The sequence below is a fragment of the Panthera tigris genome, chromosome E1 (genome assembly GCF_018350195.1).
Source record: "Panthera tigris isolate Pti1 chromosome E1, P.tigris_Pti1_mat1.1, whole genome shotgun sequence".
Classification (NCBI taxonomy): Eukaryota; Metazoa; Chordata; class Mammalia; order Carnivora; family Felidae; genus Panthera; species Panthera tigris.
In genome coordinates this window covers 15,854,867-15,882,700 of record NC_056673.1, presented here as the reverse complement: position 1 = coordinate 15,882,700, position 27,834 = coordinate 15,854,867, and the positions used below count along the sequence as shown (strand labels likewise).

At 45.6% G+C, this 27,834-nt stretch overlaps 1 protein-coding gene across 2 annotated transcripts in view; it reads left to right on the top strand.

Annotated features, from left to right (window-relative positions):
• NXN (nucleoredoxin) overlaps positions 1-27,834 on the top strand; it is a 159,309-nt gene that overhangs the window by 27,339 nt on the left and 104,136 nt on the right. Inside the window, exon 2 of one of the 2 annotated variants that reach the window (XM_042967611.1) lies at positions 15,932-16,031. The exons of the other annotated variant lie outside the window; for it this stretch is intronic. Coding sequence (XP_042823545.1) covers positions 15,932-16,031 — 100 coding nt within the window. The remainder of the gene's footprint in view (positions 1-15,931; positions 16,032-27,834) is intronic. 2 annotated transcript variants of the gene reach the window in all.

Genomic DNA, 27,834 nt, shown 5'->3' with positions numbered 1-27,834 from the left:
TAGTCCTGCAGCTCTGGTCCATCTCAGGCAGGCCCTGATGATTATTAGTGTTAATATGCTTTTAGGTCGCCACTGTACTCCAGTATCTAGTGCTTTGTGATGTAGAATGAGACACATGAATGAAGGGATGCTGAGAATAAATAATCATAATAAGAGTCAGAGTTACAGCTTTCATTTATTGGGTGTGCACTTTGCCAGGCCCCGGACAAGTGCTTTGTACGTGTTTATTTAAGTTCTCACATCGATGTGGGCAGGCTGGGTCTGAGGACCCAGAGGGTGTCCCACAGGACCAGCCAAGAGGGTCCTTGGCTTCGCACAAGATGGAAATCAAACATTAGCCGAGAGGAAGTAAGAGCAGGGTTTGTTGAAGATCTAGGGAGAGCAGATACAGCCAGAGCATCTGGAAGACTTGGAAAGGAAAAGGAGCATGAGTCTTGTCTTTGGTTGGGGTCTGGAGTTTGTATCGAGGACAGTGGTGTGGTGTACGTGTCCTCTCAGGCATCCAGAAACTGTGCTCAGTGTCCTCCAGAAGTCATTTATGCCCTGGAGCCAGGGGTCTTGCTTCAAGGTGTTTGGAGTCTGTGGTCTTGGAAAACGTTCATGGGGACCTCACCAGACGCTCCTTAGATGTTATCTGTTGTGCTGGGAGCCTCCAAAGAAATCATTAACTCCTTGACCTTCACAAGGTGGACATCCATTAAGGCATGTGTCAGGTAAGGGTGCAAGTCCTAGCAAGAATAGAAGCAGGACAAGACGCAAAGGAGAAAACCAGCTTTTTCTTTCATGGGGTCCCTTCCTTTTCCCTGTCTCAACATGGCCGTTGAGGGAGGCACTATTGGACTGAGTAGTTCTGCCAGTCATGCTGGTAAGTGAGATACTGTTGGGTCAGTATTTGAGCTTGGCCCTCTGACTCCAGAACCTGCCCCTGGGGCTGTGCTGAGCTGCCTAGTAACTGAGGAAGGCTGTCACTTAAGGAGATGTCTTGCATGTGCCAGGCACCATGATGGGAAGTACTTACATGTGCTGCCTCATGTTACTTTCACAAGAACCTATGAGGTAGGTACTGTTACCCCCATTTCACAGATAAGGAAACTGAAGCAGAGAGATTAAAAGATGAGCCCACAGGGCTAGTAAGTGGCAGAATCACCTCATTTTCTTTTAATATTTTTTGAAGTTTATTTATTTTGAGAGAGAGAGCAGGAGTGAGCATGAGCAAGTGGAGGCGGGGTGGGGGGGTGGGCAGAGAGAGAGAGAATCCCAAGCAGATGCTGGACTGTCAGCACAGAACCTGATGTCAGGCTTGCACCCACAAACCCTGAGATCATGACCTGAGCCGAAATCAAAAGTCGGACGCTTAACCAACTGAGCCACCCAGTTAGTTACATTTTTAAGGCACATTTGGGAAGCAGATATGGCCTTGGTCTTTAGCAGGAATTTCTCAGCTCGGATATTACTGGAGATAAGGCAGGCACACCAAACACAGACTCTTAGAAAAGGGAGGATTCAAGAGAGTGGTTGAAACCTCCAGTTCTCAGAAGATGGGCTTCTGAATTTTCAAGCACATAGAATCCATCAACCCCTCGTCTTCTTTTAGTTAACCCAACTCCCCTAACACACACACACACACACACACACACACACACACACACACACACACACAGTCTCTCACTACCCCAGGAAAGAATGTCTATGGCAGCAAAGAAAGAGCCCTTTGAGCAGCCAAAAGGGTGAAAACAGCCAAGGTCCCAGGACCCCAGGGACATTTCCAGCCTGTGGTTTGCTGACCCAGCCCAAAGTGGCTCCTGATTGGCTGATCATCTCTGGAAGATTAGCATTTCTGTGAAAGGGTAGAATTGACAAGAGCCTAGAGAGAGAGAGAGAGAAAAAAAAAAAAAAGAGATAAGCCATGGGAGCAAATAGGAGACGGCTGGCTGCCCCTCATACCTGAGGGTGGGCAGAGGTGTTGGGACGGGTGTGTGCACTGTGACCCTATGGTCTGCCCTACTGGACCCCTCTATCCGTTATATCAGGGGAGGACACCCATACCCTTAGTACCCACTGACTTTTCACTGTTTAACTTCTATCCCCCAGGGTTCCTCTAAAACCCACTTAGGATTGCTGTTGGGCAGCATGCACAAACACCTCCTGTCACCTAATGGCATGAACCACGTGGACGATTTCCACATGGACCTTCTTTGTGTGTTTACGAAACACAGAGGAATAATCTTCTCTTCCACAGAGAAACATACTCCTTGCCCATTTTTCTAGAATCCTACGTCCTTTCTCGTGGAACTTCTATTTCCTAAACTTTAATAGAGATTTAGGAGTAAAAAGCAATTCTGTTTTGCCTGCGTTCTGTGCGGTGCAGAGGTGATAGGAAGTGGTGGGCCTGGGGCGAACTGGGGAGAGCACCCTTCATCTCAGAGGAGTAGCCACGTGGGAATGCAGACCTGGGTGGTCGAATCTTCCAAAATGTTTACAAAACGTGGACTCTTCCGCTTTCTAAGTGGTGTTAGCTAGTTAAAACTTAAAATGTGTGTGTCAAGCGAGACATCTAAGGGCCTGGTTTTGTCCTTGGGTGGCCTCCTGGCGATTTTGGCCTTACGGGCCGCCAGGGGTACAGCAGCTCCGAACACTGTGCTCTCTGTGCTCTGTCTGTACCTGGCAGCCTGTGGAGCATCAGTGGGTGTGGAGTTTTGCACAGGGAGTTCCTGGGGGGCATTCAGGAGCACGAAGCACGCGGTGTCCAGGGAGTTTATGGTCTTCTAGCAGAGGAAAAGCCCTACCCCTGTCAGAGAAGCGATGAAAAACAGAGAAGATGGCATTCAGCCGTGTGAGTCGGAAGGCAAGCCTGGGACCCCTTGGAGTGGTCAGGGAAGCTGGGGTTTGCTGTGGCCTGGAAGGGGAGGGGAGAAGAAACATTTCAGGCAGAGTTCCCAGGGTGAGCTCAAAAATGGTCACAACACATACTCCCTGCATAGCACTTGACTGTCTGCCTTCAGCAGTGTGAATTCCTGACTACTGCGAGAGGAGCCCTGCGAGAGGGCTGCGAGAGGAGGGCACTCACATTTACCTGCACAAGGGGAAAATGTGCCAGCTGGGGACTGAGCACCGTGCCAGTGCTTTACAAGCTCTTTTCCATGTTACCCATGAAACAACCCTGTGATTAAGTGGTGTTAATCCACTTTTTTTCAAGTGAGGAAATTGAGGCTCAGAGAAGCAAAGTGATTTGCCCAAGCCATGCAAATTATCAAGTGACAGTGATGGGATTCAGGCTCAGGCCTGTCCAAAATCCAGCCTCCTTCTGTCACAAAAAGCGTTCTGGTCCATGCAGCTGTGAAAGTCAGACCAGGGACTCAAACCCAGGTCCTGAGGGGGCCTAGGATGGAGGCCCGTTCTGGGAGGAGAGGAATAGAAGTCTGTGCTGAGGGTGGGGCTGGCGAAGCAGGCTAGAAAGTTTACACCAAATGTATGATGATTTAAGCAGCCATTAAAGGAGTTTGAGCAGAGGCGTGAGATGATGATTGTGGTATTTAAGGAAAATTATTCTGGTACGATTTTGTTGGAGAACTAGAGCGGGGAAGGGCAGCCTGAGAGGCTAATGAGAGGGCGCGGGCCAGGGTGGTGACAGAGGGCATGGCTTGTCTCGGGAACAGGACTGAAGGCTTGAGAAAACAGTTTTCAGCCCCTTTTGGTGCTTCCACAAATGCTTTAAAGAGAAATGCTCGCTGTTGCAAATCATTGGTATGTTGTTGATTACTGAGGCCACCATTCCTAGAGTTCTCTGGTGAGCCCTTTGGGCATCTGACTCCATTTTAGAAAAATCCATTTCCATTTTGCACCCAATTTTCTCTTCTCCATGTATTTCACAGTTGGCAGGTGGTTTGTTATTATTGGTTTTAAAGTTTCCCCGAGTGTGGCCCTTGCCTGAAAGAAAATACCGACCCTGCTGGACGCAATTTTAAAAATGTTGACCTCTGCCCAAGCATTGCGGCATTTTTCTATTCAGTTTCTAAGAGTGAAGAATATGGACTTGCTGGGAATCCCTGAACAAAGCTTGGTGGTTTTGAGGTGAGAATGAGGGAAAAGGGCTTCCTTCCCTTCCTCCCTCTCTCCCCACCTGCACCCTGTTGACTGGCTTGCTTGCAGAGGGACTTTTCCAGCACCAGATAATTTGCCAGAGATGAAAGGAAGAGGATCTGATGACTTTTATTTTATCTTATTTTATTGATTGATTAATTGTAACTCTACGCCCAGTGTGGGGCTTGAACTCACGACCCCAAAATCAAGATTCACATGCTCTACTGTCTGAACCAGCCAGGCGCCCTGGATCTGGTCACTTTTAGTTATTTGAAACAAATAAACAACAATAACCTATCATACTTTCGGGCCTTTGCCATCCATTCAACTGAAAGGGCTCAAAGCGGAACCACTGGCTGAAGTAGAGTGAACAGATGAGAGGAGCCACCATGTTGACATGAGCACAAGGCAGGGCCTCTAGCTGACGGGAAGATTACTACTTTTGGAGGCAGTCCTCATCCGGGGAAGGGTCTGTATAAACTTTCAGCCTTAAAGTCAGAAGGAAAGGGGCGCCTGGGTGGCTCAGTGGGTTACGCATCCGACTTCGGCTTAAGTCATGATCTCGCGGTTCGTGAGTTCGAGACCCGCATCAGACTCTGCTCTGACAGTGCGGAGCCTGCTTGGGATTCTCTGGCTCCCTCCTTCTCTGCCCTTTCCCTGCTTGCGTTCTCTCTCAAAATAAACATTAGAAAAAATAATAAAGTCAGAAGTATATTTAATCTTCTTGGAGTTTGGGGCTAATACAGACAAGATTGGAACATGAGTCATCTACATTCCAAACTCTCCTTAAAGTTTGAGCAAGTTATATAGCAGGTGATATTTATTTTTTAAGCGGAAGAGTTGAGTGACTTTTTTTTTAAGTTATATTTTTGGGGTGCCTGGTTGGCTCAGTCAGTAGAGCGTGTGACTCTTGATCTTGGGGTTGTAAATCCGAGCCCCACATTGGGTGAAGAGATTACTTAAATATAAAATCTTTAGGGGGATCTGAGTGGCTCAGTTGGTTAAGCATCTGACTTCAGCTCAGTTCATGATCTCATGGTTAGTGAGTTCGAGCCCCATGTCAGGCTTTCTGCTGCCAGCGTGGAGCCCTCTTCTGCCCTTCTGTCTCCCTCTCTCTGCCCCTCCCTGACTCGCTCACTCTCTCTCAAAAATAAATAAACATTAAAAAAAACTTTTTTAAAAAGTTACATTTTTTTTATTGTAGTAGAATAGACATAATAACTTACAATTTTCGCTGTTTAGTGATGTTCTTTTGAAGAAAGATATGTGATGTAATGCCAAGATGTTACTTATTTTCAATGTCTGAAGGCTGGAAGAAGTAACTTAGAAGAAGTGTGTAAGTTGTAGAGAGCAGACACGCCTAAGGGTGTGTGTTCAGGACCTTGTCAGGGAATCCTTTCTGGTTTTGCATTGTGATCGCAGAACCCTCTCTGGTCAGTAGATCTCCTTGGAGCCTCCATGTCCCTGCCTGTGACTTTTCTCTAGAGGTCCATAAACTGGGATATTTAAAATAGAGCCAGGAGTCAGCTGTCCACAGGGTAGCTTCATGGAGGACACGGACCTCAGTGGAGAGATTGAAAATTCACAAACATTTTAGTTGAGAGAGAATTATGATGCCTGAGAAGGAGCTACCCCTAATATTTACCTTTAGAAAGTGACAGGTTATTTAAAAGTAGTGAAGTATGTTGGCACAGAAAAGGGAGGGGAGAGTCTCCAGCCTGTCTACCCTATAGAAAACCCGAGGAGGCAAACCCATGCTGTGAATTGATGGCTGTGCAGTGGCATCCTATTCTTAAGGGTTCTGGAAAGCCTGCTGGGTTGTTGTAAAATAAGGCAAACTGTAAGGTGCCAATCCTGAATAGTGAGGAGACTTGTCTGAGCAATAGCTTCATGAAGGGGACTTGCCTTTGACCTCAGCAGAATCAATTTTTGGCAGCCCTACTGTCGTATTTTAAGGTTGCCTGGGGCTCTTTTGTTCTTCATTTTACCAAAAACACCTATCGGGATATTTTTCTCTTTCAAAAGTAATACAGGATCATTGTAGAAAATTGGAAAATATTAAAAAAGGGTACAGGGGAGAAAACCACCTGTAGGCCTCTTTCTTGTGTACTCCTATTTCCACGTAAGACTGTATTCTTCTAAAAGATGATCTCTGAGAGCTACATGGTATTTCACTATGTAAAAATGGCATGCTTCGGGCTCCTAGGTGGCTCAGTCAGTTGAACAACACACTTCAGCTCAGGTCATGATCTTGCGGTTTTTGAGTTTGAGCCCCACATTGGGCTCTGCTGGTCAGCACAGAGCCTGCTTCAGATCCTCTGTCTCCCTCTCGCTCTGCCCCTCCCCTGCTCTCCCTCTTTCTTTCTCCTAAAAGTAAAAATAAACATTAAAACAATTAGAAGGACTACTGGGTCAGAGGTTTCATTGTATCTTTATGTATTCTCCCCCTTTCATTTGTTCTGTCCTCATTTCATCATTTTAATTTCTTTTGACTTTCTCTGTTCTCTTTTTATTGTTCCTTTCAATTCTATAGTATTGGCACTGTTGTTTTTTATGGCCTTTAAATGGATCTTGTAAAAATGCAATTGCATTTTTAGTTTGTTTTTTTTTTTTACGTTTCTTCATTTTATTCAGTTTGTTTGTTTGTTTCTTTCTTTCTTTCTTTCTTTCTTTCTTTCTTTCTTTCTTTCTTTCTTTCTTTCTAACACTTTGGCCTAAAAACAAGCATGCATGCATTTTCCGTATTTTTCCTGTTTTCGGTGGTCTGTTCTTTGTATCTTAAATGCAACATCTTGCTTTTGGTGTTGTGGAATATTTCTGGAGCTTCATGGTTTGTATGGCTCATTTGCCCTTGAATAAAGTTTTGTCAGGTCCCGTGTTTGTGCACAGGTGGGGCTTGTAATTTCCACTTGGTGGCCCTCTGTCCCCTCTGCCTTGATGCCAATAGAGTCTCCTTTCAGATCTTGGGATTGTCGATGCGAAGTTATGTGCTACTTCAGCTCCTTAATATCCCCACAGGAGCCGGGAAGATGCTGGACACATGGGCAGTTCTAGCAGGGACCGTCTCTGTTCTCTTTCTTCTGTGTTGGCTGGTGCTGCTGAGTTGGGGTCAACTTTATGCTCGGACTTTTTTCTTGTTTCCTTCCTGCTGGCTGTCAGCCGTGACTGGCGGCCCCGCCTGTTTGTCACATCTCTGCTGTAGATACCACACCTCTGCCCTGGGACCTCCCATCCCAGGCATCTCAGGTAGCGCTGTCTCGAGCAGCACACAGTCCGAGTGGCATGCTTCGTCTGCCTGTCAGGCCACTCTTGTCTTCCAGCACTTGAGCCTCCAAATAAGAGGTCGTCAGTGGGGTCCTACCAGGGTCTCTTTAACTTAATCTCTATAAACTGCGGCTGCTCAGGAAGGCAGTTGCAATTGTAGCCTTGTAGCCTTTTCAGATCCGGTCCTGGCTACCCTATTTATATCTGGCGGCTTTTCCTTTTCCTTTTCCTTCATGTCCTTATATCAAGCATAAATCTTCTGGGTTATCATTTAGTGAAGAGAGGCCAAACCTGTAAGCCGACGTGGATCCCTCTGTTTTTTTCCGCTGGGCGCAGCATTTTCCTCCCTCTGCTGCTTGCTGCTCTGGGCGAGATGACTTCAAAGCCTTTTCCCCAGAGGTAGCTGTCCTTAAACTAAAACTAAAACGAGAGACATTTCTGAGCTCTTTAAAAAATAATAATAATAATAATAAACGCCCTGTGAATTCCCTGCTTTTCATGTGGTTCCTAGCCTCCCTCTGACAGCATGACCTGTTCTGGGCTGCCAGCTCTAATTCCTTTGATGTCTGTCTCCAGGATACCTCCCCGGAATCTGTGCAGAGGAGAGTGAAATTGTCTGGTGTGAGTGTGTTGGGGTGGGGGGGGGGGAGTAGGTAGGGAGAGACCCCAGTAACTTTGTGTACGTGTTCGGAAGGAAATGAGGTTTCACTGGCAATAATCCCGGACGAACATATGTTCTTCTTGATTATGGTGAATATTTCAGTTTTTCTTTCCTTTTCACCCCGCTCCGCCCCCAAGTTCCCCGCTTAAACTGCGACTTCAGGATTCATTGTGTGAATGATCATCGCCTGGTGGTTTACTTGTTTCCCAAATTCTTCAAGGCAGGCTCTCTCCTCTGGCCATTTCCTTCTCTGGAATGCCTGGATTCTTCTTTTAACCATGCCATCGCCCCCCTCCTTTTTTTCCTTTAAAAAAAAAAGCATAACAAAAATTTTGTTCTTATGACCGTGTCAAATGTGTATAGCAGTCGGCAAAACAATACCGTGAACCCCCACACACCCATCATCCAGCTGCAGCAATAATCAGTTCATAGCCAGTCTTTGTTTCTTCTCTCCCCTTTGCCAGCCTACTACCCCCTCTGTGGTTTGGAAGCAAATCTCAGGCATCGTATCATTTTAGCCGTAAGTATTTGAATATGATCTAGAAAAGGTTAGGATCTGAAAAACAACTTATCGTACCCGCAAAATGGATGATTACCTCATGACATCAAATATCCAATCAGTGTTCAGATATTCCAGATTTCATTTTATGTATGTATTTAAGAGTCAGCTTTTCAAGTTACATCTCTATCTTGGTTGATCTCAAGCTTTCTTTCATTGAAGTGTTTACCCAGCCAAGGCCTAGAGAGCTCTAATTAAATGCCTCCCCCCCCCCCCCCCCCCGCCTCCCCCCCTAGGCTAGCAAGGGTTATTCAGGGAAAGGCAGCCCATCCAGGATGCTTGGCCAGGCTCCCACCCTGAAGGTGTCTGGTCCCACGCTGTAGACCTTCTATCCAGACAGCCCCCCATAGCTGGAGCCCTAGGCTCCTTCTCCTCCTTGGGCTTGGAGCCCCTGGAGACTGTGGACAGTTTCCTCATAAACTTTGAGTCTCTGGGTTCACAGCAAATTTTTGTTAAATATGTTGTTCCAAACTATAGCATTTTAAAATGTTATTCCCTTTTCCTTGTTGAACAGACTTGCATAGCACTCCCTTTGTACCTAACGTTGTCGATCTAGGTGCTTATGTGTACTTATCGGCTCTTTGTTCTCATAAGAGCCCTGAAGATTAGCTTACACTTACTACAGGGAAAGGATTATTTTCTGTCTCTTTTGTATCAGTAGGTATTGTGATGGTGAACACATGTCCTGCATTTTCTGGGACACTCCTAGTTTTATATCAGTTTAACTTTTTCAGCAAAGGTGAGTTGATGTGTATGAATGTAAACTGTAGTGCCTTCGTGAAGTATTTCATATGTATTTGCAACTTGGGCAAAATTGTCTTGTAAGGCCATATATCCTGAAAACAGGTTCAGCTGACCGGGGACGCCTGACTGATATTCCACATGCCTGCTAAGCCTGGGTGTCCTAATAGCCTTCTTTCCTCACTGTTTGTGTGGTCAGGGTTTGGCATCACAGAAAGGAGGCCAGCCGGCACACCTTGCTGTTCTCTCCCTGCTTCTCTCTAGCTTAGTGGTGTTCACCTGGCTCCAGTTTTCACAGCAGCATCCAGTCCTTAGATCACGTTTGGGGACGGGAAGGTGTAGAAGGAAAGCCTCAGTGGCTGAGCCACGTAGCACGTCCATTCACAGAAGGGCTTTAGCTGGGGTGAGTGCTGAGCCCGGGCTTGCACAAGCAGTGTGTAAGGGCTGCACCTGCCAGGCAGCCACTCACCACGACATGCACAGCGGTGGTGCTCAAAGGGCAGCTCTTCTACTCTAAGGGGAGAAAAAGGTAAAACTGAAGCCTTTGTCATCTAATGAGAAAAATAGCTGTAGTCAGGTGTTCTTGTGAATAGTGTTTACACTGGGTTGAGGCCTGATGGCGTGGCTTTACTCCGTAGGTTGAATGAATGGCACACTACTGATACGGAGCGACCCCACCATCCTTTGGGGGACAAAGGATGTAAGCAGGAGGGGGACAGAGATGGTGTAGCCTCACAGCATCCAGGCTGCGGGTCTTATGTGGGCTATGTTGGAAGGATGGTAAGCAGACTCTCATGCGGGCAGCCTGGTATGAAAGGTGGCTTTGTTCTCTGAAGGACTCCCAACAGTCAGTACCCACATTAATAGCATTTTTTCCTGGAGCTCTATCAGAGTAAGCTCCTTCTGTTACTCACGGTCCTGTTCTGTATGAGTCTGGGTCTTATACACAGTAGGCGCTCAATATATAGGCATTGAGTGAACAAGCACATAGCTCATTGACCAGAATGCTTGTTGACTGTAGCCCTCAACAAGTTCCAAAGCTGGTGTCTTCTCATTTTTACAAGGCTTTACCAGGTCTTCTCTGTTATCAACCTCTCATTTTCTAGGTGCCTCCAGATTCTGCCCTGGCCAGAAGATTTGAGGGCCTTCTGAGCTTTCCTCTGGCTGCACCCTGACCCGATTTCATAGCTCTCGGTTTTGGAGAGTTACCCTTTCCCAAACTTCATTGCCTGGTTGGCCAGCCGCAAAATAGCCCCTGGTTTGTCCCTGCCCTGTCCGCACAGCCATCCAGTGTAACACTCCCCCCCCAACCCCCGCATCCCAGTGTTGTTAAGCCCAGGGGATTTTTGGCTGTCATGTAGACCACATGACATAAGAGAGGTGGTGACTCCTTGCCAGAGAACCCCCAGAAACCTAGGAATTGGGGTGGCGTCCCGCAGCTGTTTTGAAGAGCACAGCAAAATGATGCAATGGTGAGTGGCAGCAAATAAATGCTCTGTCCAACTAGAAAGTCTGCTTGGAAATAGGTTAGGAGAATGTTCTTACTTGGGTTGGAATATGGCCAGGCTTGGGATCTTATCAACCATCAGTCATCAATTTAAGAACGTTTTCAGAAGCGACCCCTTGGTTTTCTTTTCTGTACTTCCTAAATTTCCCATAGTCAGCATTTATCACTTTTATCATAAAGTTGAAAAGAAAATGCCTACTTAAAACTAAATCAAAGTTTGAGAACATCACGTCATTTGTTAAGTTGCATAGCGAGCCATGCACCCGTGTCTTTCCTCATCTGCTTATTTTTCAATTAATAAAGGGCAAGAGATGTTTGTGCTCAAGGCTTGAGGACTTTAGCTGCTTGCATTAGAATCCAGGAATTTGGTCCAAATTGATAGTGTTCTGGTATTCATGAAGGCTTTGATTTATATATTTTATCAAAAGCAGCTTAACGGAAGGCATATTTCTCAAACTGACCACGTATTGTTCAGGATAAACAGCTTTCTAATAAGTGCTTTGTGAATAATGGGGATATGGATTTACTGTGGGGGTCTTGAATATTTTTTAAACGCATTGTTTTAAGTTAGTGGGAGGCCAAGATGAAAGGACATTTCAAGATAAGCCCTGTGAGTAATTTTGTGTTGCAGCGAGGAGTTGAGATGGATGGGATTTGCTTTGGCATTCATGCATAGTCCTGATGCGAGAAAAGTGTCCCGAAGCAGAATGCTGCCTGGGACTCACCGCAGGACAGGGCCCTCATTTTGGCTGGGATTTGGGAATTGAGCATGTGGTGAGTCTAATATTAGAAAATCAGTTCTTACCCTCCCCCCTTCCTTATCCTTAAAGCTCTCCGTCCCTCTCACGATGTGTGTACCAAGCCTCACCTCCCCCTCCTTCCCCCTGTGCTCTCTCTGTGAGCAGTCTTTTAATTTATTTCTTGGCTGCTTATCTTCTTATTAATCAGATTTTCTCCCTTGGCCAAGCTCTTCTCCCAAAGGCCTTGCCTCGGTCTTTACAATGCACGCTCACCAGTTCAAATGGTTCCGTGTTTTAGATGCAGATGTTGGCTTCTGGCAATGGTGACTGCATCCTGAAGTAGAACATTTTCTCCGAAAGACCGAAGTACCTTCTATGTGATTGGTTCCACTGTGCCTTGGTCCCAGTGGCTCCAGGAATGAGACGCTAAATTATCTTCCATTTTGGAACTTTCGAGGATTTGGAAACGGGTGAATTTTTAGTCCTTTTGGCAGATGCAGGCTGCAGATATTAAAGTTGGTGGGAATGGACTATTCCACATGGTCATGAAGATTGAAAAGGAGCAGGTTACAGAGGGGGGCTTGAATGCCCATCTCCGATTTCCTTTGTGATTTGGACAATTCAGATCAGTTGAAAGAAAATTTTTACTGAGTACTGACAAATAGCCTTTCTGAGTCTGTTTACTTATCTTTAAAAGAGTTATTTCAGGGCACCTGGGTGTCTCCGTTGGTTAAGCATCTGACTCTCGATTTTGGCTCAGCTCATGATCTCACGGTTCGTGAGTTCGAGCCCCACATCAGGCTCTTGGCTGACAGAGCCTGCTTTGGATTCTGTGTCTCCCTCTCTCTCTGCCTCTCCCTCCCCCTCTAAAAAATAAACATTAAAAAAATTTAAAAGAGTTATTTGGGCTGGATAATTCCTAAGTTCTCTCCAGCTCCAAAGTTTTATGTGAACATCAGGTGGTTGCATGGATTCAGATGCAGTTGAGGGACGTTTAGACTTTGTAAGAAAATTCTGTGAATGGGTTGGCTTGAAATAACCCGTGAAAATAATCTTGGAGCTAGTAAATTTTTTTGAATGTTTATTTATTTTTGAAAGAGAGAGCGGGGATGGCAGAGGAGCCGAAGCAGGCTCTGCGCTGAGAGCAGACAGCCGGATGTGGGGCTTGAACTCACAAACCGGGAGATCATGACCTGAGCTGACATCATACACTTTACCGACTGAGCCACACCCAGGTGCCCGGACCTAGTATAGTTAACACATGGGATAATAGTACTACTGTTAATGGCTATCTTTAATGAACACTTACTACTTGTAAGACATTGCTTTTTTTTTTTAAGTTTATTTATTTTGAGAGAGAGAGTGTGCGCGCGCGTGTGCGTGAGCAGAGGTGGGGCAAAGAGAGAGAATCCTAAGCAGGTTCCGTGCTGTCAGCACAGAGCCCAACAAGGGGCTCGATCTCACAAACAGTGAGATCATGACTTGAGCTGAAATCAAGAGTCCGACGTTCAACTGACTGAGCCACCCAGGCATCCCAGACATTGTTTATTTTTTACGTGTGTCAGTTTAGTCTCCATAACAACCCTATGGGGTAAGTGTTGTCATTAGCCCCATTTTATAGATGCAGAAACTGAGGCATAGGGAGGTTAGGTAACTTTCGTAAAATCATAGATTGGTAAGTGAAAAATCTGGATTCAGATCCGGGCGGGATGACTCCAAGCCCAAGCCCTTCACCATTATACCCAACTGCCTCTGTAATTAACTAATTACGAATGTGTCATATTAGATCCCCTCCATGATTTCCCAGCCCTCAGGTAACCTAGAAGAGTTTCAGGGTATTTAATGGTGCTGGATGCAGTGGCAAGACAGGGTTTGTTAGGATTGATGAGGTGGGAGTGGGGGGGAGAAGCAGTCGGAGGAAGCGAGGGAGGCTGGTCTGAATTCCTTATCTTGCAGATGGCAGACTGGGAGAGGCAATAGACCACTCAGTGTCCTTGTTCACAGAAGAGAACTAAGAAAGGACATAGACCCATAGATCTTCCCTTGTACCTCCCCAAGTTTCAGTTTCAGTTCAGTGGCACTAATCTTTTTTTTTTTTTTTTTTTTTAATTTACATCCAAGTTAGTTAGCATATAGTGCAATAATGATTTCAGGAGTAGAATTCAGTGATTCATCCCCTACATGTAACACCCAGTGCTCACCCCAGCAAGTGTCCTCCTTAATGCCCCTTGCCCATTTAGCCCATCCTCCCCCACCCATAATCTTTTTTTTTTTTTAATGTTTATTTTTGAGAGAGAGTGCCTGTGGGGGGGGGGGGGCAGAGAGAGGAGACAGAGGATCTGAAGTGGGCTCTGTGGTGACAGCAGCAAGCCTGATGCCTGATTCGGGGCTCAAACTCACAAACTGTGAGATCATGACCTGAGCTGAAGTTGGACGCACAACCCACTGAGCCACCCAGGTGTCCCCGGGACTAATCTGTCTTAAACACCATTCTCATTCAACCACTCATTAGGACTGTCTTCTCACCTGTTCCACCTGCTCTGTCCCCGGAGCCTTGTTCACTGCTCTCTGGCCCCAAGGCCTCTCTCTGGCAGGCTGGCCTGTCTGCTCCCTGGGGGTGAGCCATAGGCTCTGTCCCATTTTCCTCTCTGCGATGGTTGTCCCTCCGCCTGGAATGTCTGCCCTTCTGCTCTCTGCCTGCCCAGATCCAACTATGGCCTCCAGAAAGCCTTCTCCAACTTTCTGGGAACCTCCAACTCTCTGAGTTCCTTATGGGAACCTCTGGTGTTGTTTTCTTTTCCATCAGCAACTTGGCACTTACTTACCTTGATTTGTATTTTTCATTTTGCTTTCCAAATTGTATATAAGCACTTTGAAGGAAGGGAACAGAACTGAACACTTAGATCACTCTGTTTATGTTCAGATGGGACTTAGACCCATTCTGAATTGGCTTTTGGAACTTTTCAAGTTTATTTCCCTTATATTTTAAGGTGTTTTTTTTTTTTAAAGTTTATTTATTTTGAGAGAGAGAGTGACAAGTAGGGGAGGGACAGAGAGAGAGAGGGAGGGAGGGAGAGAGAGAGAGAGAGAGAGAGAGAGAGAGAGAGAGAGAGAGAATCCCAAGCACTGTCAGTACAGAGCTCAATGTGGGGCTCGAACTCACGAACCATGAGACCTTGGCCTGAGCCGATGTCAGCCGCTTAACCAACTGAGCCACCCAGGCACCTCTTTAATTTCCCTTAAAGAGGGATGGTTAAGCCTGCATGCAGATCAGCCCACCAACCTCTGGACATAAATTCTAGCAAGACTGTTTAGGAGAAATGAAAATGAGTTCTGTTTCATGTTGCTGGCAATAAATGGTAATCAATGTATGAAATTCATTACCCTAAAAAGGAAAATGTGCAGAAAATTAAGTCATTAATGACGGTCACCTGTTCCTACCGAGAGACCCTAGGGCAACTGTGCCATCCTTTGGGACTTGTGTTTGGGGCTTTGTGATGATAAAATACTCCGGTGTCCTGAACTGGTATGATAAATTTCTTCTTGCCCGTCAATACAGATTGATCGGTAGTAGCTTTGTGAGGCGAATGTTAAGGATTCTGAGGCTTTGTCTGATTGCTGTGTCTGTCAGGGGCTCTGTAAAGGGAAATGGAGGCAGGCATGAAATGTTCTCTACCTTCCTGGAACTCTGACTCCCTCCTAACAGAAGCGGAAGTGAGAAGCTGGCAAAGCATACACCCTGGAGCCCATCATCACAGTGTATATAGGATGCAAGATATTGCTTCCCCACGCCCACTTTGGTCTATTTTAAGTCAGAAATAGCCAAAGGATATCTGAGAGCTCTGTTGAGAATGCCAGGAGCCAGAACAGAAGTGAAGTGCCTCTTGCATCCTTATAATAGCAGATGACATGCAAAGCCAGCCACATGGCACTCCCAGTGCACTCAGCTGCTCAGCCAAGGGGCCACCCAGTCCACTGCCTGCCCATTGATAACTGTGGCAGATGGGCACCTCTCAGAAACTTCTTCCCAAGACAAGTCCTTGCTGCTGGCTTCCACCAGAAGTCAGGGCAAGGTCACCTCTCTCTGGTCCTAACTCGGGAAACTAGCTCTAGAGATTGCTTTAAAATGCTTCTTTTCTTAGAAGGGCTCTGGCTTTCACCTGGCCTAAGTGGATCGTAAACAGTTTAGCTGAAGAGATGATGATAGCACCAAACACTGCCATTGGATTTTGTTTTGCCCAAAACCTGTGGTTTTCAAACCTGCATCTGCATCAGAATCACCTGGAGGGCTTGCTGAACTACAGACTGCTGGGCCCTACCCCAGAGTTTCTGACTAGGTAGGTCTGGGGTGGAACCCCCAAATTCCCATTTCTAATTAGTTCTCAGGTGATACCACTGATGCTGTGGCTGCTGGTCCAGGGATCCCACTTGAAGAACCACTACTCAAGACAAAACCATGCAACATTGGTTGGTAGCCAGGTAGGGAGACAGACTTTTCAAATGATCTTTCTTTCATCTTAGTTTTTTCCCTTAGGTTTCCAAATGGATTAAAATTATTTTAAAAGTTAAATAATGTATGATAATACAGATGCTCCGTTGTCCTCAAACATGGGGCCTCCTTGGCTTTGAGTTCACACTCTCTTCTTAGTTTATCCTCTGAGCTCTGTACGGAGGAAGATAAACCATCTGAGGGAACTTCCCTATCTCCCCAACGTGAAACCCACCTGTGCCTTTAACTCTTCCTTTGGTCATGACTGTTGATTACTCTTGGCGTGTTCATTCCTGGTAGCATCTCAGTTAACTGTTTGCCCTTTCTTTTTGTATTTATGTATAATTGTTTTTCTGTTGGGTTTTCCTGTTAGCCTTGTAAGATGACCCGGTGCCCAGCCACCATTGTCGTTGATCATGTCTACAATGTCACAGATTCCTTGTAGCTCCACAAGCCTATTTCTTTCTTTCCTGGGGATGAGCATCCCCTGGCAACCCGCCTGCACCCACATAAACATATGCACACCTGTTATATTTCCTTCTTTGTGAGCAGTGATGTCTGCCAGCCTCCATCCAGGTCTACATACCTCCTGAAGCCAGGGTGGACCCTTCACATCTGTCTGTTCAGATTAAGGGCCCAGAGAACACCTGGTGAGTAACAAACTCACCTGGATCTGGAGGTTGGGGGCCATCTCCCCTCTGCTGTGCCAGAGCAGATCACCCCGTGTTTCCCAGTCCTCACCAGAGAGTCCGCGTGTGTCCTGGTAATTGGACCTTCCAACCTCTGATGCTCCCCGACTGCCCAGGTTCAGGTAGTTGATTCCTTATTATTTAATTCACTCAACTCATCTGTGGAATAGCTGGGAGACAACATGCTGCATTCAAGGCTCAGTTCATGAATGACACATAGATAAAGACTTTCAGAGAGGACTGGATCTAAATCACTCAGTGCGGTCGTGAGGACGCAGGGTTGAGAGTGGGTGAACTCCTGTCAGACGGGTGTGACGTGTCATTGCGAGACCAGAGCAGGTGTTCCTTGTGCAAATGTGTGGGTCAGAGAAGAAAGCCTCACACAGGTCTCTTCTGGCTCCCAGGGGGGTCACACTGATTGCAGTCATAATGGCACTGCTGTCCTATTACATACTTTACATGTATAGTTACCACTGCAGTCTCCCAATATGTGAAAAAAAAATACATATATATATATATATATATATATATATATGCATGCCTAGGGCTAAACATAAATAGTACACATAGGCTTATAATAAAAAGTGATCTTCCTCTATTTCTTTCTGTTCCCAAAAGCTACCACTTTTTAAAAAAAAAATTTTTTTTTAACGTTTATTTATTTTTGAGACCGAGAGAGACAGAGCATGAACGGGAGAGGGTCAGAGAGAGAGGGAGACACAGAATCCGAAACAGGCCCCGGGCTCTGAGGTGTCAGCACAGAGCCCCATGCGGGGCTCGAACTCACAGACTGTGAGATCATGACCCGAGCTGAAGTCGGATGCTCAACCGACTGAGCCACCCAGGTGCCCCAAAAGCTACCACTTTTAACTATAATGGCTTTTTTTTTTTTTTAAAAACTCTGGTGATTATGTGTGTATCTCTAAATAATGTATGTTCCTGCTATTTCTCTGTCAATCCAACAAATCCCACATTATCTGTTACTTCTATGTTAGGATGGATGACTATTTAACTCACTTAAACTAAACCTTACCTTCCTGGTTCTCTTGATTCCATTTTTAGCTTTAAATAACGCAGTTATGCCTTTAATCCTCGTCCTTCAATAAAGACTTTATGATTTGAGAATGTTGGTATCTTTCTACTTTGCCCTTCAGTTCTTTTCCCCTCCCTGTCCTATTTTCTGTACTTTAATTTTTGCTCTGTCAAAGTTGTTGACACTTACGTTCTGTTATATACTTGTGATTCCTACATTGTGTGTAATTGAACATCTGTAAATATTGTTCAGGGCAAATTCAAGCGGTGTATTTCTTGTACAGCTTTTTAAAATTTTTACTGAAGTTTCTTTTTTTTAATTTTTAAAAAAATTTTTTAGTGCTCGCTTCGGCAGCACATATACTAAAAAAATTTTTTAACGTTTATTTATTTCTGAGAGACAGACAGAGCACCAATGGGGGAGGGGCAGAGAGAGAGAGGGAGACACAGAATCCGAAGCAGGCTCCAGGCTCTGGGCTCCGAGCTGTCAGCACAGAGCCCGATGCGGGGCTCGAACTCACAAGTGGTGCGATCATGACCTGAGCGGAAGTCAGACACTTAACTGACTGAGCCACCCAGACGCCCCGTATTTTTCCTGAAGTTCCTAATGGGCTTTCCACCCCCCTTGTATTATTTGACTTATGTCCTCAATTTTTCCCCCAAAACTCGATTCAGTCAGGCATTCTATTGAGTACCCCCTTTACCTTGGAGAATCCCCCTTTTCTGGGGTTTTCCAGTCTTCCTCCATTCTGGACAGGTTGTTCTCTGAGCTGCTACACAGCTCTCTCATCCTGGAACTTTCCTGAGTTGGATTTCCAATGGGATTTTATTCTAATTCTAGTTAGAATTAGAATTAGAATTAGACTAGAAGTAGTCTGTCTAATTCAAATTCTATTATTCTAATAGGGTCCAAAGTCTTTTTGTTTGCTTTTTTTGTTTTGTTTTTTGGGGGTCTTTTTGTAGGCCAGATACCAATTACTAGTGTTACCAAGGAGATCTTAAAGAGCAAAATACATTTTCGAGAGCAGAGATTTAAAATTTAATGTATGAGTTCAACACAGGTTAAGTGTAAATGAAAGTCAGCTGTCTTTGGATTAAGCACTACTATAAACTTTTTTTTAGAAGATTAAACACGGAAATAAAGCAAGGATTCCAAATGCTGTCCTTTTTCCAGAACAGCCCAGGGGCTTTGCAATCTGGACTTAAGTCTCCTCTGGTTGGGTCAGAATCAAGGCTGTCTCTAGGGGTTGAGGGGTGTGTGGTATGGTGGGAAGTGGTAGATTAAGATTTAACCTAAACCCTGAGTTGAAATCTTGCCTTTGGCCCCTATTAGCTAGCTAAACTCCCTTATAATACAAACAATAAAGCCAGACTTCCTGGAATATTGGGAAGATTTAATAAACCAAAGGAAAAGAAGACACATTGAAAAATTGGCATATTCTGTATATACAGGTTCTCATTATGAAGTTGTGATCGGATGTTGGATCTTGCTGCAGGAGCAAAATCGACAAAGGCTGAAAGTGAGAGGAGATCAGAATTTAATGCATAATCAAAAACTGTGTATACGATCACATTTAATAATCTAAACCAGCATTTTACTGCAGGAGTCACTAACTCAAATGCTGGTGGGGGCCAAGTGCCCCAAATGGAAGCCCATGCAGGGGTCAAGGCCACACTCACCTCCAGCTGATGTTGCCTTTGCAGGAATGAGGTGTTCTGTTTCTCCAAGCTTAAAATATGGATTTTAAAGTGAAACCAGCTAATTGTTACATGCTATTAGTTTAAATTTTTTCTTAACGTAGAACAAGCCAGGGGGCCCGGGTGGCTCAGTTGGTTAAATCTGGCTCTTAATTTCAGCTCAGGTCTCACAGTTCGTGAGATCGAGCCCTGCTTTGGGCTCTGAGCTGATAGTGCGGAGCCTGCCTGGGATTCTCTCTCTCTACCCCTCCCCTACCTGCACAGGCCCACGTGCTCAGGCTCTCAAAATAAATAAAGTTAAAAACGAAACACTGAGCAAGCCAAATAAAGCACGTATGCAGTTCACCAATTTAAGGCCTCTGCTTTACTGTATGGGGATTAAATGTAAATTGGAAGCAGTTCTTAAAAATGATTCTGAGTATCACATTTACACAGCTGACAATACTATTTATTGTCTTCTGGTTTTGTGATATCTGTATGCGTTCATGATATTCCCTGATACTTTTTTTTCAAGGGCATTACGAATAATGTTGAGCTGGGGCACCTGGGTGGCTCAGTTGGGTTGGCTCAGGCCATGATCTCTTGGCTCATGAGTTCGAGCCCCATGTCGGGCTCACTGCTGTCAGCCTGTCAGCGCAGATTCCGCTTTGGATCCTCTGTCCCCTTCTCTCTGTCCCTCCCCCACTTGCATTCCCCACCTCAGAAAAAAAAACCCCGAATAACGTTGAGCTGAACACAGCCAGAATGGAGTCCTTTAGGACACAGAAACTTCCCTCTAGGTTAATGTTCATCCAATAATCTGCACTTTGAGGGCATGCTGGTTTGGCCACTTAACCAGTTTGCCTTATCTGACCTTCGGGTCCCCGTCGTGTCGGCCAGGATGCCATGGAAAAAAAGCTCATCGAATGCTTTTCTCATGAAGTCAGACATGCCAGGTGTACCACCGTTCCCCAAACTGCCATTATTTTGAAGTAAAATACGAAGTTAGATGTCACTTTTTAAAGAAGTGGTGCTGAGCCTTTATAATCCCACTTCCTGAACGTCTGTGCTCGTCAACAGGTTGACAGCACATTTCCACAGCACTTTATTTGCAACACCTTCATCTCCACCCTCCTGACTTCCTTATGCCAGTCCTGTGACATAATTCCTCCAGTTTTGGCTGAGGTCTGCTTCAAGCTTACAACTGTGGTTTTCCTTTATCTATGATATTTATCCTTGCCTCTCTTTTTAATTTTTTTTAAGTTATTTTTTTTTTAAATGTTTTCATTTATTTTTGAGAGGAGGGAGGGGCAGAGAGAGAGTGGGACACAGGATCTGAAGCAGGCTCTGCACTGATGACACAGAGCCTGATGCGGGGCTCGAATCACAAACTGTGAGATCATAACCTGAGCCGAAGTCGGACGCTTAAGCGACCGAGCCACCCGGGCGCACCATCTTGCCTCTCTTTTTTAATTACCAGCAGCCCAGCTTCTCAGAGGAGATGGCTTTGTTGGTACAAGCTTCTCTGGCTGCTAAGATTCTAGGTCACTGAAGGAACATCACATGCAGACTTGAGTGACTGAAGGACAGCTGGTGAGGGTTGGCCAGGCCCATCTCCAGGCGCTATTTTGAAATTTGCTTCACCTGTTTTCCATGTAGCCCGTGTCCTTTTTCTCTCTGTTCTCTGCCCCCAAGAGCCCAGTGTCTTCTGATGGAAGTACCCCTGTCCTTCAGCCAGATCAGCCCCCCCCCACCCCCCCCCCACCATCTTTTGCTTGTTTTTATCTCCTATTCCAGTATTCTTCCTAGCCCTCCATCAGATCACTCATTCCCCTTCCAGGTGAACAGTTTTCTGGCTGCCTCCGGTGGGAAGATGGGCAATCACATTTAAGAACAGAACTTCTCATTACCTAGAACCATGTTCCCAAGAACATGGGGGTGCTGCTATTAAAAGAACAAAGGAGGTGGGGGGAAGCCACATAAACAGTAAATACTTAGAATTTCCAGATTAAGAAAATCTTTTTTTTTTAATGTTTATTTTTGAGAGAGAGAGAGAGACAGTGTGTAAGTTGGGGAGGGGCAGAGAGAGAGGGAGACACAGAATCCAAAGCAGGCTCTAGGCTCTGAGCTGTCAGCACAGAGCCTGACGTGGGGCTCAAACTCATGAACTTCGAGATCACGACATGAGCCGAAGTCAGAGGCTCAACCAACTGAGCCACCCCAGCGACTCTAGAATTTCCAGATTTAACACAGTCCCGATTTTTTGAGCACTTCAGACCATCCTAAAGGTTTCTGACAGATAGTAATTTGTAATTTTTTTTAAGCTTATTTATCTTGAGAATGAGAGGGAGAGAGAGAGAGAGTAGGGGAGAGGAAGAGAGAGGGAGAGACAGAGTCCCAAGCAGGCTCCATGCCATCAGCAAGGAGCCTGACTTGGGGCACGAACCCAGGAACTGCGAGATCATGCCCTGAGCCAAGATCAAGAGTCGTACACTTAACTGACTGAGCCACCCAGGCACCCCAGTAATTTTGTAATTTTACTAAGACCTGGATTTGAATTGTAGCTTGGTTGTAAATCTTAACTAATTAAAACTTGCTTCGTGAGGAAAATGGCTCTTCTGAAAAGAAAATCAGCTTGCTAGCATTAATGACATTAGGGACGAAAAAGCAAAGATGTCCAAAGAAAGGATAGGTCTTAGCCAGAAAAAAAGGAGTTTTGGATAAATTAAAGACTAGAATGATGAATTTTGCTGTGCTGGGAATAAGTCCACCGGATACTTCATAGGGAAACAAGGAAGTTCATGAAAGTTTTAGTGGTTGCTTGAGCCAGGACAGCATTTTTTTCCAGTGAGATAGAGTTTTGGAGAAGGTTGAAAAGGGGGTTAACTTGCAGTGGGAGGTGAGACATTTAAAAAAAAAAAAAAAAAAAAAGGAAAAAGCCAGAAGCCTCTATAACCCTTTCTGTATTTATGGGTTGGGGGATTTATGGAGCTGTCTGGATGTTCCTCTCCGGAATGTCAGGGCTCCGATGTACCCCTGTCGTTGGATGTGTTCAGGCAGGTGCTGCATGGGCAGCTGTCAAGAGTATTGTGAAAGAAATTCCTGCATTTGGTTTCTGGGTGACCTGATTCGTTGATGTTTAAGTGTCTATCTCTTCCTTACCACCCTTCCTTCCTGCTGCCTTCTTTTGTGTGTACATGTGCCTCTTAGCCAGAGGCAGTGACATTGAACTGAAAGAAGCAGAGGTTTATGGTCCGCTGGTCCTCGCACCTGAAAATACTGGCTGCTGCTGGGGTCCCGGGCCAGACTTCAAAGCAAGCAGTTACTTTGCCTTCCCATTTCTGTTTTTGAATCTCCTCTCCCTGTTACACCCCCACATGCCATCCTCTGGTTGTCCACAATTGCCCCCTAGACCCGTCTCCCAGCGCTGTAAAACTCTACCGCTCGCCTGCCTTACTAGGGCAGTGTTTTCTAGTGCAGGCAGTTTGGCAGATGACAGTAATTTACATACACTTCAGGGGTGAACGAGGCCTGGTGTTTTGAGTGTTGGTGTTTTAAAATCAGATGAGGCTTGGTGGTTGCCAGAGGCTGGGGGAAAAGGGTTGGTGTGTTAATGTTTAACAGGTACCGAGTTTCATTCATTTTGGGAATGTGACAAAGTTCTGGAGATAGATGGGGGTGACGATTGCAGAATAATGTGAGCGTACTTAATGGCACAGAACTGTACTTTTAAAGCAGGTTGAAATTTTATGGTGTGTGTATTTTACCACGACTAAAAAAAGAATGAAGTCAAGTGAAGCTTTCATGAAGAATATGGCACAATCAGTACAAGATCTTGTAGAAAATTTGGGAAATACAGAAGTACAAGAAAACAGGAATCACAAATCTCCCCACTGCTAACATTTTACAATTCACCGTATTTGTATAGCCTTCCAGCCCTTTCTTCTGTGTATATTTATTTTTTTATATGTAAGTGGGAGTAAACTATGCATACTGTTTTATAGTTGTCACACACTGTCTCATGAGTATTCTCCTATGGCATTTACTATTCATCAAGACATCAGTTTTTTGCGTTTTTTTTTTTAATTAAAAAAATTTTTTTAATGTTTGTTTTTGAGAGAGACAGAGACAGAGCATGAGTGGGGGAGGGGCAGAGAGAGAGAGGGAGACACAAAATCTGAAGCAGGCTCCAGGCTCCGAGCTGTCAGCACAGAGCCTGACGCGGGGCTCATACTCACGAGCTGTAAGATCATGTCCTGAGCCGAAGTCGGACGCTTAACTGACTGAGCCACCCAGTCGCCCCAAGACATCATTAAACAGTTACTTGATGCTCCATCATTCCTGACCCCCAGATAAGGCCCCTTTCCTAGTATCCATTGTATGTACTTTCCTTATGACCTCTATATTTATTTCATACCATTTCTCAGAGTTTATGATATGTATGTTTTGGCAGTATTTGATATTTGTCTCCTCACAAGAGTGTAAACTCCATGAGGATGGGTTCTGGTGTGGGTTTACCTTACCATGGTATCCCCAGTGCCTTCCTGGCATGCTGTAGGTATGCAAACAAAAAGTGATTAGGCAAATACACGGTTACACATTCCCTTTTCTGATTTTTGCTCGTAAAGTATATATAAAAGCTCATTTTAAAAAAATCTCATTTGTGTATAGATAAAACTTTGTACAAATTCATAATAATTTCCTTATTAAAAATGTCTTTAATCCAATGTGTTTAGTGTTTCTTTATAATTATTAAAATAACACATGCTCTACGTGGGGTTTCTGAAAACATAAAAAAGAAGAAAGAAGAAAGATCACTCACAATCCTTTTTCCGGGGTCTGGAATAGTTTAAATGGATGATAATATCTGTTCCTTAGAACTTTGAAAGAAGTCGCCTATGAACCTGCCTGAGCCCAGTGCCTTTTTGGGCAAGTGGTGATTTGACAATAACAATGTGTAGATATTATGTGATTATTGTTAGATTCAAGTTTTTTACTTCTTTTTTAAGTGTATTTATTTATTTTTAATATTTATTTATTTTTGAGAGAATGAGTGTGTAAGGGGCAGAGAGAGGGAGATAGAGGATCCAAAACAGGCTGTGTGCTGACACCAGAGAGCCCAATGCAGGGCTCAAACTCGTGAACCCCGAGATCATGACCTGAGCCGAAGTCAGGTGCTTAACCAACTGAGCCACCCAGACAACCCCCCTGGGTTTTTTTTTTTTTTACTTCTTAATTAGTTTTGATCTTTTGTATTTTCCTCTGAGAGTATCTGTTTCAAACTAGTAAGCTTTTCATTGGTGGAATTCTGAGGAGCTACTTTGTGAGCAAAGTTTGTACCCTTAACCAGTCTGTGAAGGAGTAACTAGCTTGCAGTCGCCAGGAAAATCAGAGGCTTCAGATGATGAAGAAACCTGGTTTCTGGGAGAGGGGCAGCAGAGGGCGGAGCTGTATTAAGCACACTCCATACAGGAATCTGAGAATCTCTTGGAAGGAGTTGCCAGAGTGTTTCAGAATGTTCTTGTGAGGAGTAATGAGATGGTGCGTGTAAAAGGTTTAGCGCTCACTAAATGACTATTTTCATTATTCTTCTCTGCTAAACACCCTAATAGCACCCCCTGGATGGAGAAGACAAGGGCCCGGCCCTTGAGGGGCCCATTGTGTGTAGGGCCCATGTGTGCATAAACAAATATTAAAAACTCATGGATGGAGAGAGGATTAGCTCTCTGCCCGAGGAGAAAGTCTCACGCCCATGAAACAGTTGCAGGTACACATTAAAGAGAAGTGTTGGAGTTGGCCAGAGGAGGGTGTCCCAGACAGAAGAAATAAACCTGTGTGGTGGGTGAAGGGATCAGAATGTGGCGTGTTCCAGGGCAACATAAAGTACCTGTCATTTGTCATAGATGTAGCGATGCCAGCTGGAAGCTGGAAAGGCAGGTCGGGGCTAGATTGTGAAGGCCGAAAAAGTTTGTGCTGTACCTAATAGCAGTTGGGAGCCATTGAGGGTTTTAAGGCTGAGAAATAGTATCACAATCATGGTTTAAGAGATGGGACAATGAGAGGGAGGAGACCCAAGGGCAGGAGCAGCTTGTGGATGGTTGTGGTTGCTGAGATGAGAAACAGAGAAGTCCTGGGCTGGGAAAGCAGACCAGGGGAGCCCAGAGGAGTTTGGGAACTGAGTGGTTAGTAGAGTGGAAGTGAGAAGTAGAGAGGAGATAAGTGACCTCAGGCCACTGGGGGTCACACGGCACTTTATAAGAATTGGGATGGGCTCCATCTGGGCCCTTCCTTCTTTTGTCTCATCTCTCTGGCTCCTGGCTCCAAACTTGACCCTCCCCCCAAACCAATACCTTGAGCTAACTAGGTCTTTGTTAAGCTTTTGCTTTGACATATACCCCTTAGGTTTTATTTGTGGCCCTATCCCATTTCTGACTAATGATCCTTACACTTGGAACCCATGCCCATGAATACGGAGTTAGCCCATTTCTCTTTACCGGTATGGTCCCAGGCACCCACTCAAATGGGTTTACCAAAACTGTGCCCTTTGCCCAGCACACTGCCAAAGCTTTAAAGTGGGGAGCTGGCTTGATAATGATGTCATTAGCCGCCGATATAAGAAATCCAGGAGAGGGGCACCTGGGTGGCTCAAGTCAGTTAAGCGTCTGACTTCGGCTCCCGTCATGGTCTCACAATTTGTGGGTTCGGGCCCTGCAGTGGGCTCTGTGCCAACAGCTCAGAGCCTGGAGCCTGCTTTGGATTCTGTGTCTCCCTCTCTCTCAGCCCCTTCTTGCTCGTGCTTTGTCTCTCTGTCTCTGCCTCTGTCTGTCTCAAAAATAAATAAACATTAAAAAAAATTTAAATTTAGGGGAAGAAGCAGGTTTGAGGATAGCAGCAACCTCAGTTTGGACATGTTTGAGATTCCCTTGGGATAAACAGGTGGAGACAGCAGGCCGATGGAGCCCAGAAAAGAGGGCGGGTGAGGAATGAATGAGGAACCATTGTATATCAGACATTGTCTAAATTGTGGGAGCAGATGAGCTCATCCTTGAGGGAGGACGAGAAAGCCAAGGGCGGAGCCAGCCCTCAGATTTAGGGGACAGGCAGAGGGGCCCCGGGTCAGAGACCAGCAGGGACTAGTCATGGAAGCTGAAGAGCCGGCAGAGGCAAGGGAAGAGTTCTGGGAAAGAGATGGTGTCACAAGGTAGAAGGCAGAGGGGACTGAAAACTGGGCAGTGGATTTGCCATTAGAAATCAGCAGTGATGGGGCACCTGGGTGGCTCAGTCGGTTAAGCGTCCTACTTCAGCTCAGGTCATGATCTCACAGTTTGTGAGTTGGAGCCCCGCATCAGGCTCTGTGCTGATGGCTCAGAGCCTGGAGCCTGCTTTGGATTCTGTGTCCCCCGCTTCTCTCTGCCTCTTCCCTGCTCATGCTCAGTGTCTCTCTGTCTCTCAACAATAAATAAATGTTAAAAAAAATTATAATAAAAAAAAAATCAGCAGTGACCTCGCTGAGAATGGATTCTCTAGAGTTGCCAAGCCCAAGCCAGACAGTAGGGAGCCAGCGAGTGAGCGGGGGCAAGGAAGAGGTGGTGGTGAGTCAGCGAGCTTGGTGCTGAGGAAAGAAAGCAATTGCTTGAGGTTACAGGGCTGACTCTGTACATTGAGGAGAAGGAAGAGGGGCAGTAAAGGAAAACACTCCCGTGTAGGTTGTCACTGTTGTAAGTGCTTCATCTGTGGTCCTGCCAGACTTCATCATGGATCTGTGAGGGGGACGCTCTGCTCTATATTACACAGATGAGGAAACTGAGTCACAGAGAGGTTAAGCAGCTCCTAAAGGCCACACAGCACTTACATGGCAGGTTTGGGGTGCGAGAGCACAAGTGGAGGACTTGGTTGTGGGAGTTGGGGTGCCAACTTCTGAGCCTTGGCGGGGAGGAGATGAGGAAAACCAAGGGACGAGTGACCGGAAGAGTCCTTACCGGATGCCCTCATCTTGTGGTGGAGATAGACAAGGCTGTTGAGAACGAATGGCTCTGGGTGTAGAAAAGCTGGCAAACTTGGGAAAACACTGCTGTGGGCACCAGTAAGGGAGCTGAAAGAGGGTCACTGAAAAGACTTCCAGGCAGCAGAATCCTCAGATGCCTGGGTGGGCAGAGGACTGGAGACTGGGTTAGGGGGGCAGCATAAATCAAGAGCGAGCTGAGAATGTAGTCGTTGCTGCAGTGAGATTATAACTGATGAGACTGACTCTGCAGTGTAGGCTAGACAGTGAGTGAAATGGACAAAGGCGGAGAGCCTGGGAGAGCACTGCACATCTGGAGGGAAGGGAGCTGGATGCTGGGACTGAGAACATGGGAGGAACTGAGCTAAGAGACGATGCCAAGCCCAGGCAGGC